At 48.6% G+C, this 9,891-nt stretch overlaps 1 protein-coding gene across 1 annotated transcript; it reads left to right on the top strand.

Moving 5' to 3' along the window:
* On the top strand, nt 260–5,613 carry LOC109837735. The gene is made up of 7 exons (XM_020406081.1): nt 260–356; nt 1,126–1,235; nt 1,538–3,754; nt 3,841–4,035; nt 4,115–4,489; nt 4,569–4,724; nt 4,801–5,613. Exons 2-7 carry the CDS (start codon nt 1,133–1,135, stop codon nt 5,547–5,549), a joined length of 3,795 nt encoding a protein of 1,264 aa, XP_020261670.1. The 5' UTR covers nt 260–356; nt 1,126–1,132; the 3' UTR covers nt 5,550–5,613.

Below are 9,891 nucleotides of genomic sequence, written 5' to 3'. Positions count from 1 at the left end.
CTCGGCAATGCCGAGACACCCTTGGGGGTGTCTCGGCAATGCCGAGACACCCCTAGGGGTGTTTCTCCCCTAGTTTTGTCTTGTTCCTTTTTTTGGCCTCTTGTGCATGGTCCCCCCCTCCTTTATTTTGAATTTCAAGAGAGAACCCCACCCCCAAAACCGAATTCTTTCCCCCCATTTTCGGTTTTCTTTCTTCTTCCTCCCCCTCTTTCCTCCATTGATTTGCTCTTGAGAACCCTTCAATCCCTTAAAAGATTCGGGATTTTGACGGGTACCCATTTGCCGGAATCTTCTCCTCTTTCAAACGAGGGTCTTGGCCTCCATTTCCGAGCCCGAAGGAAAACTCCTTTGACTTGGTAAGTTTTTCTTCACAAACCCCTTATTTTCTTGCAAAGATCATGTCTTTATGCTTGTAATAGATAAGGGTTTATGGATGAAATAAGCATTTGGGGGGTTTTATTGCAAAAACCGAAACTATAGGGGTTTATTTGCAAAATTCGTGGGTCTGAAATTTTGGGGGCTCTTATGCAAACATGAACTGAAATTTGGGAGGCTTGGGTTCGTGTTTGTTTCTTCAAGAAATGGGGGTGCTTTGTGTAAGAGGGTTAAAGAACTGTTTGAGGGGTTTATTTGCAAAACAGTCCCTAAATATTTGGAGGGGCTTATTGTCAAAAGAGCCACGAATTTGGGGCTGAAATCCAAGAAGTTTAAACCCCCGACCCTTGATCGAATTTTTGGTAAAAGCATATGGATGCAAAACCAAAAGTTCATGGAGGGACTTTTATGTAAAATTGACCAAATTCTGCAAAAGGGCTTATTTGCAAAATTTGATCAAAATTATAGGGTACCGGGATGTTCGATGATCAAGTATGATGACCATAACCCGAGTCATACGTGTCCTTGACCTGAATTTGGCCTTGAGCACGAGGGGTATTTTGGGTATTTCACCAAAATTTTCCGCGAAATGACGATTATCGTTTCGCGTGCACGAAATTCGTAGGCTTAATTAGACTTTAACTACAAAATCCTATTTGTTATTAGGATTTCGAGTCCAAGTGCTTAATTTCCCTTCTTCCGATATTTCGTGTATATATATCGTACCTGATGTACTGCTCTTCATTGCAGATTCACGATGTCTCCCCGTCGGTCTCGTCTTTCCGGGAGTCACCCTTGCTCGCAGCATGGCGTGGAGGAGGCTCCTACGACATCATCTCCAGTGACCTCTTGCTTTGGGGGTAAGAATCTTATATATATTTTTTTCTTTTATCCCGGATTGACCTCTCGCGGGTCATGACGGAAGAACCGATACCCCTCCCGCGGGGGTTAAGGTTTCGGACTTGCTTTGCTTAGCCAATTCAAGTCCTCGGTTATATTGGGGCGATCTCGTGTTGCCTTACACCTTATAGGTCGGTATATGTTATCACGGTGTCTACGTGATGACGCATACCGTTCTCCCGGTGTAGGGCACTCGAAATCGAATAATCTCGTCTTGCGTTTATGACATGGATTTTCTGACTCCATCTTTGCTTTGTTGCAGTTGAGTTTCCCGGGGGTAGTCTCCCTCATCATGCCCCTACCGGTTGTAGTAGGGAAGTGTTTTCTTCGGCTTCTGCCAGGCAGATCATCGATCCCCTTCCGCAGTTCGACAGAGATCGCTCAGACGAGTTCTGTCGCTTGATAAAGGATGGAGGGCGTCACTGTTTACGCCAACTTATCACCGATGCTCCTCTCACCGCAGACGCCACTTCTACTGAAGCTTTAAAGAAGCCGGGTTTTCTATTCGGGGATCGCACCGAAGATCCTGCCGCGCTGACTCTTGCTGAGGAGCACTGGCTTACCCTTGACGAGGGAGCTCTTTTATATATCCCCTCTATTCCTCGCCAGTGCTCTTTTACTGACTTGGAGAAACAGGCTGTGGGGCGACAGATGTCCTGGCCTCTTACCAATGCTGTTACACACGTTCAGTGCGGATACATTTCTCATCACAAGAGTCCCGGTTCTCTGGGGTATCAATCCATTTGTGGCCTTCGACCCGGGATCATGGGTCTTGACACTGCACCTCCAGGCGAGGTATCGGCGGCCGCTCTCACCGTGAGGAATCGTTTAGCTCATCTGGGAAGACAATTACCTCGACTGGATTACCGATGTTATGGTTGGGCTTCCTCACTGGCTAAGGGATGGTGGACCCGTTTGACCAGTTATGTTCTGGGACGCTGGGAGAGAGACTTGAAGGGTAGTGGATTATATACGCCCATACGGGCTACTATGTATGGACTTCCCGTTAGCTGCCGTCACTTCTTGGCATTGCTCGAGACATATATGCCTGATAGTAATACCTTCTTGACCAGTGGCGGAGAGCTAGGGTTGGCTCTTCATGAGATGCACCAGGTTTCCGGGCTTTCGATGGGAGATTGCCCGTATCAGGAATACTTCCCTTCTAACCAACAGTTGGAGTGTTTGAAGAAGGATACTCCCGATGTGTATGACACTCTCTGGGACCTCACCTGTCATTATCACACCTGTTTGCTCCAGAGTTCTCCTCCAGCGAAGACGAAGAGGAAGATCAGCTTGAAGCAGTTTGCTGTTTACCTGTTTCCTAACTTGGAGGATGATTCCGAGGAGTCCATACATGAGTTAGGCGTTTTGACCCCTGCCGCTATTAATGAGCTGATGGAGAAGAATGAAACTCATTCTTATACCATTGCTAGTGCCGAGGGGGCTTTTCCGGCCGGGACTAAGTTTCGATCGTTCCTCTATCATGCCCAGAAGTCTATCGATCCTCGGTCTCTGTTAGCTGGCTACCTTGCTCTTTGGCTGAAGAAGTGTGTTGTTCCATATCAGTCTTCAGACGCTCTACCCCTCGAGGTGCTCTTCCCTGCGGTCCAGCTAGCTTATGGGAGGGAGCTTTCTCTGCTTCCAGCGATGGTTGCCAGCATCCATTGCGGGCTTAGGGGTGTAGTTCGTGTTCTTACCCAAGTGGGTTCTAAACCCTCGACTGAGCTTACCTGCCCGAAGGTTGAGCTGCCCTACGCTTATTTGATGGCGTGGTTCGTTCTTCACCGTCCGGACTTGATGTCGGCGCCCAGCGCCGTTGATGTTCCCGTTCCTTTCCTACAGCTGTTGGAGGAGAGTAGATGGGTTGGGAAGAAATTTGAAGATGTACAAAAAGAACTTCGAGTTCGCAGGAACTGGGAGTTCTTCAAATGCTTCCCTCGCTTTTCGGGACGTTATGGCGAGGAGTTGACTGATATGGAGAAACCCCGAACTAACCGGACTGCTCTCGACGTCGGTTGTTTCCGCTGGTTGGTGAACATCCGAGTCGGGTATCTTGTTCTCCGGGTGAAGGACCGCTGCCACATAGAGCCTTACCTTCCCTGCCGTTTCGCACGTCAGTTTGGCTATGACCAACTATACGTTGGGAATCCGAGTCGTAGTTTGCGTGTTGAGGGAGGACTCGTTGACGGCGTACGGGCGTGGTTATGGACCATGGTTGGCTGCACCGGGGCTCAGTTTGCTCTTCCCTCCTATAAACGCAAGCCGATGATTACCTTCCTCAGCTGTAAATGGTTCCTCTCTGCCGATGAATCCATAAGTGTGAGGAGTCTTTCGGAACTAGAATCCGATCACTTGGTTCAATCTGCTATGATGGCTGCTCGCAGGGCTGAGCCTGCTCAGAGACAGAGGAAGAAGTCCACCGGAATTCCCGAAGGGGAGTATGCAGATATAGATACCGACCAAGCAGAACTTGATACAGGTTTGTCATGCTCTTTGATCCTCTTTCTCGACTTCAATTGGTATTGGCGAAAGATCTGGTTCATGAGATGATTCTTGTTGTTTCAGGTGGGGTAGCCGACGACCATGGGTCGCTCGCTTCCCGTCGTGCGAAATCCAAGTTTGGTGGCCAAACTTCGCATGACCGCCCCGTTGGTTCTATGAGGGGTGATCCTTCGAAAAGGAAAAAGATTGCCCATAAACCTCATGTTGATCAGCGCTCCCATGGGGTAGATTCAGGAGGCTTTGCCGACGGGGAGGAAGGTAACATTTTGTTGTACCCACTTTTATTGCTTTAAGATGATTTACCTTCCGGGATCCCTGATCCTGTTTCATAATTCAGGGTTCTTCGAGGAGGGCGAGCTTCCACCAGGTCCGGTATTCTCTGGGGCTGACAACATGGACTGCTTCATGCAGCAGGTGTGCGACGCCCTTCGTGATGGCTCCCTGGGCATTGATCTGAACATCGATCTTGGGCAGGCAGATGGTGTTGATCCCACCGGTTCATTTTCAGATATACCTACATCCGGTGCTGCAGGTGTTGCGACAGAAGGGCCAGACGGGGATGGGGCCTCCCCTATTGCAGATTTCGAAGAGCAGGGATATGTTCCTGCACCGGTCTTCCCGAGACCTGACTCTGGACTGTTAGCCGATATGTTAGCTGAACAAGCTCCCACCGGGACTGTGAGACCACTCTTTGAGAGTGATTCATCCACAGGTATATATCCAATTTCCTCTCTTCTTTGCTTGTCTCAGTCTCCATTTTGACTAATAAAGAAGTGCAACTATATGACCAGGCGCTGTACCTGATTCTGCTATAGCTTCGGGTGTTTTCCCGCCTTCGCCTAATACGACTGACTTGCCCACGAGGGTTGATATACCTTCCATGAGCATTCCTGTCGTTACTTCGGAGCCTGTCGAACCCCAACCCGAGGGGATTTCCGCCGGTATAGGTATACCTCGAATTTCCCTTAGGGTCTTTTCGATTGTATTTAATAGTTTCTTGACCTCCCATACTGCTGCTTGCAGGTTCTCGACCGTCTCTATATGAGCAGGTCCATGCTCTCTTGGCCGATACCAATCCAGATGGGGATGTCTTCCGCACTGACCTCGGCTTCTTTACTGCCTTTTATAACGGCGTGATTGATAAGCTTCTGCACAGAGGGTCTTCTTTTGATCAGTTCAGGCGTTCCTTCTCCCGTCACATGATGATGATGAGGGAAGAGGGATATCCGGATTTGGCCGATTCCTTTACAGCTGATTTCGCTGCCCTGGAGTCAGAGATTCGAGAGCTGAGGGAGTTGAAGGCTGGTGGAGCTCCCTCTTTTGCATCTTCTCAGGTGGAGGATAGGTTGACGCAGTGGCATGAACTGCGATCTTCCGTTGGCAGCGAGCTTCGATCACGTGAGCGCACTGTCGAGCAGCTGATGGCCTCTCTGGCGAGGAAAGACACCAGCAGAGCTGAGTTAGTGAGCTCCTTAGATTCCACTCGTGCAGAGATAGCTAGACTGAAGGAGGCCTTGGAACGCGCCGAAGAATCTGCCGCTACCATTTCTGAGGAACTGGTTGGGTTGGAGCGTTCTCGTGAATGGACACTCGACAGGCTGGGATCAGTGCAGGAGGGGTTGATGAAGCTACGACACGAAGCCGCAGAGGTTCTCAACAGTTCCGAAGATTCTGTCCGAGCTAGCCTGCAGGCGGAGTTCGAGCAGGACTATATGGACAGGCTCTCTGGTTTAGAGTCTCATATTCTTAGCCGTCGGTTGCCTTCGGACTAACGAGCTTTTGTTGTATGCTTTTGACTTGATTTATTAATAGAAAATCCGCATTTGCTTCTTTTGTGTTTTCTCTGTATCTCTTCCGAATGACAGATTTATGGGATTTTTGGCAAACCCCCAGCCATCAACGGGTTTGAGGTGCCTTTACCGATTACCGTTTGAATCGGGCTAGCATGCGGATTGTCGAAATCCGTTCCGCATGTAACGTTGTGCTGAGAGAGTAAACTCTCTGAGGCTTTGTGCTATGATCTTGAATACATAGGCTTCGTCTTTCTCACGGGAATAGACTACCCGGCAACGCGTGTTAGGCGTTGACTTTGGGGTTTTTGGCAAACCCCCAGCCTTCAACGGGTTTGATGTGCCTTTACCGATCACCGTTTGAATCGGGCTAGCATGCGGATTATCGAAATCCGTTCCGTATGTAACGTTGTGCTAAAGGAATGAACTCCCTTAGACTTGCTGCTACGACTTCGAATACGTAGACTTTGCCCTTGTTACGGGAATAGGCTACCCGGCAACACGTGTTAGGTGTTGACTTATCCCTACTTAGGATTCGGGATAAAATTCCCCACGCACCAAGTGCGCGGATTGGAAGTTGAAAGTTGTGTCAAAATAGGAGAGGAAGAATTTTATATTCTATCTCCCGCTGGAAAGGAAACTTGAGGTGGGATTCCCCACCCCCAGTATCTGGAAGGATGAACTGGGAATGGGATCTCCACTCCGAGCACCCGGAATGATGAACTGGGAGTGGGGTCGCCACTCCGAGCATCGGAAAGGTCCGAGGAGAGGAAGAATTTTATATTCTATCTCCCGCTGGAAAGGAAACTTGAGGTGGGATTCCCCACCCCCAGTATCTGGAAGGATGAACTGGGAATGGGATCTCCACTCCGAGCACCCGGAATGATGAACTGGGAGTGGGGTCGCCACTCCGAGCATCGGAAAGGTCCGAGGAGAGGAAGAATTTTATATTCTATCTCCCGGTGGAAAGGAAACTCGAGGTGGCACACCCCCAGAATCCGAAAGGCTCAAACGACCCTAACTGTCGTAAGGTTTGGTCATTTGACTCTGAAGAGGAAGAATTTTATATTCTATCTTCAGCTGGAAAGGAAACTCGAGGTGGCACACCCCCAGAATCCGAAAGGCTCAAACGACCCTAACTGTCGTAAGGTTTGGTCATTTGACTCTGAAGAGGAAGAATTTTATATTCTATCTTCAGAACTGGAGAGGAAGAATTTTATATTCTATCTCCAGCAAAAGAGGGAAACTCGAGGTGGGATCTCCACCTCCAGAATCCGCAGGATGAAACTAGAAGTGGGATCTCCACTCCGAGAATCGGAAAGTTCAAACGACCCTAACTGTCGTAAGGTTTGGTCATTTGAACAAAAGATGACTCGGTCTTAGTCTCGACCAGGGTAAGTTGTGACTAAGCGAGGGTTCGAGATGACCCTAACTGTCGTAAGGTTTGGTCATTCGGGAGTTTGAAAGTGGACCTCTCGTTCATTGAAGGAATCGAGAGGGGACTTTGGCTTTGGTCCTAACTGTCGTAAGGTTTGACCAAGTGGGAAATTTGGAACGATCACAACTACGTGAAAGTTTGACCGCCCGATTTGTGGACCTCTCGTTCGTTGAAGGAATCGAGAGGGGACTTTGGCTTTGGTCCTAACTGTCGTAAGGTTTGACCGAGTGAGGAATGTGTGGCGAAGACTATGAGTAATCGAACACCAATGAAAGTTTTGTGAGGGAAAATTAATCCCTCGAATGATTGGATCTCATCTGATGAGGGTTAGAGTCTGACAAACTAGAACATTCGGGGTTCGAATGTGGACTTCTTGTTCATCTCTCTTATACCGACCAGGTTATCCCTAAGAATACCCCAATGTGGTATTCTTCCGGGAACTTCCCGATACATCAGCTCCTTCTGAAAGGTGCTAAGGATAGTACCTCTTCAGGAATTTGCCATTTATTGGCATCATCAGCCGATCACCATCTTTGGTGACTAGGCGATAGGCGCCGTTTGAGTAGACTGTTTCTACTACGAACGGTCCTTCCCATTTGGGCTCGAACTTGCCCTTCTTCTTGGAGCTCAGGTTCATAGGATGTCTTTCAGTTAAGACCAAATCCCCTTCCTTAAAACTCCTTTGTCGAACCTTTTTGTCGAAGGCTCGAGAAATTCTGGCTTGGTAGAACTCGATATGCTGTTGAGCCTCCAGGCGCTTTTCATCGAGCATCTCGAGTTCTTCGAGGCGCTTTTGATGCTGTTCTTCGGTCGTCATTTGGGTTGTAAGGGCGATCCGAAGAGATGGAATTTGAACTTCCAAAGGGAGAACGGCTTCACATCCATATACTAATGAATACGGGGTTGCACCGGTTGGTGTACGTACCGTGGTACGATAGGCCCATAGTGCTGCACCGAGCTTGTCATCCCAATCTCGCTTGTTACTTTTCACAAGCTTTGACAAAAGTTTTATGATAGTCTTGTTGAAGGCTTCAGCTAATCCATTTGCTGTGGGATTATAAGCCGTTGATGAGATGTCCTGAATTTTGAATTTTTCGCAGAACCTTATGAAGGCGTTGCTGACAAACTGAGGACCATTGTCATGTATGATTCGTCTTGGAACACCATGCCTGTAAATGATGTGGTGCTTGATGAATCCAATGACGTTGCTCGTCTTAACTTCTCTGAGTGGAATTGCTTCAGCCCATTTGGAGAAGTAATCGGTAATCGCCAGGATGAACCGGTCGCCTTTGATCGAAGGGGGATTTATAGGACCAACAATGTCCATTCCCCAAGTCTCGAACGGCCAAGATGTTACCGAGGGATGCAGATGCTCCGGAGGTTGGTGCATATAATTCGCATGTACTTGACACGCATGACACTTCCGGGCATATGTGATTGCTTCGCTCATCATGTGAGGCCAGAAATATCCCATTCTTCTGATGCGATCATAAAGCTTGGGGCCAGGCTCGTGCGCGCCACACTCCCCTTCATGTGCCTCTCTAAGCACTTCTTGGGCTTCTTTGGTTGATAGGCAACGCAATATCAGCCCATCGTACCCCCTGCGGTATAGCGTTCGATTCTCTGTATTGTAGTAGAATCTGGGTGCTCTTCGCCGGATTGACTCTCTTTCCTTCACATCTTCTGGCAAGATTCCATGCAAGACGTAGTCGATGATGGGGAAACGCCAATCTCGTGGTTCGAACTCGATTTGAGTAGCGTGTACCTCTTGAACTTCTTCTTCCTCGGCATCTTCACTGTAAAGCGGCACTAGGAGTTGGTGAGTTCTTACCGTAACAAACTGCTCTGTTTCGGGAGGCTGCGCTAGTGACACGGCCAATGCGGCCAACGCATCTGCATAGGTATTCTGTAGCCGTGGAATATGTTCGATGAAGAATCCTTCAAATGATTCCGCTATCTCCACTGCCATCTTATGGTATGGAATTAAATCCTGACTTCGGACTTCATATTCTCCTTGGACTTGCTTGACTATTAGTTGAGAATCGCCGAAGGCTTCGAGATACTCAACCCCCAGCTCCTTAGCGAAGTTGAGTCCAATAATCAGTGCATTATACTCTGCCACATTATTTGAACATGGCTTGGTTAATGAATAGGCTCGGGGCATCACGTGTTTTCCTGGGGAAACTAAGACCACTCCAACCCCGGAGGAGACCTTAGAACGTCCAGGAGTATCTGTGACAAGAGCTGCTCGAGAGGCGCCATCGAAGTATAAACGCCACACTTGTTGGTGTGAAGTTGCGTTGACCTCGTGGGTTTCATCAGGTAGGTCGTCGTATATCTCGGCAGGATCCGTAGTTGGATTAGCTGCGAGGAGATCGCATATGGCCTGTCCTTTGACCGACTTCTGTTGCTTGAAATGCAAGTCGTATTGGGACAAGAGTAAGGCCCATTTTGCTAACCGCCAGCTCATGGAAGCGGGTTGAGTCATGAATACTCGAACCGGATTAACTTTAGAGATGACGTAAATGGTCTGCCCGACCAGATAATGTCGCATCTTCTGAATGGCGAACACCAAGGCGAGGCATTCCCTCTCAATCATAGGATATCGAGACTCGGCGCCCACCATGGTTCGGCTCAAGTAATACACTGCCTGCTCGTGACCGTTATCGTCATCTTGTGCAAGCAATGCACTTAATGAATGGCTCGTCGCCTTGACATAAATCAAGAACGGTTTGCCCGATTTCGGTGCAACGAGTACGGGAGGTTTTGAGAGATATTCTTTAATGCTCTCGAATGCTTTCTGACAAGCTTCATCCCATACAAATGATACGCCCTTCTTTGCGAGCTTGGAGAATGGCTGGCATTTTCCTGAGAGGTTCGAAATGA

This window comes from Asparagus officinalis, chromosome 4, assembly GCF_001876935.1.
Source record: "Asparagus officinalis chromosome 4, Aspof.V1, whole genome shotgun sequence".
NCBI classification, from domain to species: Eukaryota; Viridiplantae; Streptophyta; class Magnoliopsida; order Asparagales; family Asparagaceae; genus Asparagus; species Asparagus officinalis.
The sequence above is the reverse complement of the archived record's forward strand: the minus strand, read 5'-3'. Positions and strand labels throughout refer to the sequence as shown.

Bases quoted from the DNA above. Each gene is read 5' to 3' on its own strand.
- LOC109837735 (XM_020406081.1), top strand. From the start codon at position 1,133: ATGTCTCCCCGTCGGTCTCGTCTTTCCGGGAGTCACCCTTGCTCGCAG. The intron at 3,755-3,840 runs GTTTGTCATGCT...TTGTTGTTTCAG, and splicing joins CCAAGCAGAACTTGATACAG to GTGGGGTAGCCGACGACCAT. The intron at 4,725-4,800 runs GTATACCTCGAA...TGCTGCTTGCAG, and splicing joins GGGGATTTCCGCCGGTATAG to GTTCTCGACCGTCTCTATAT.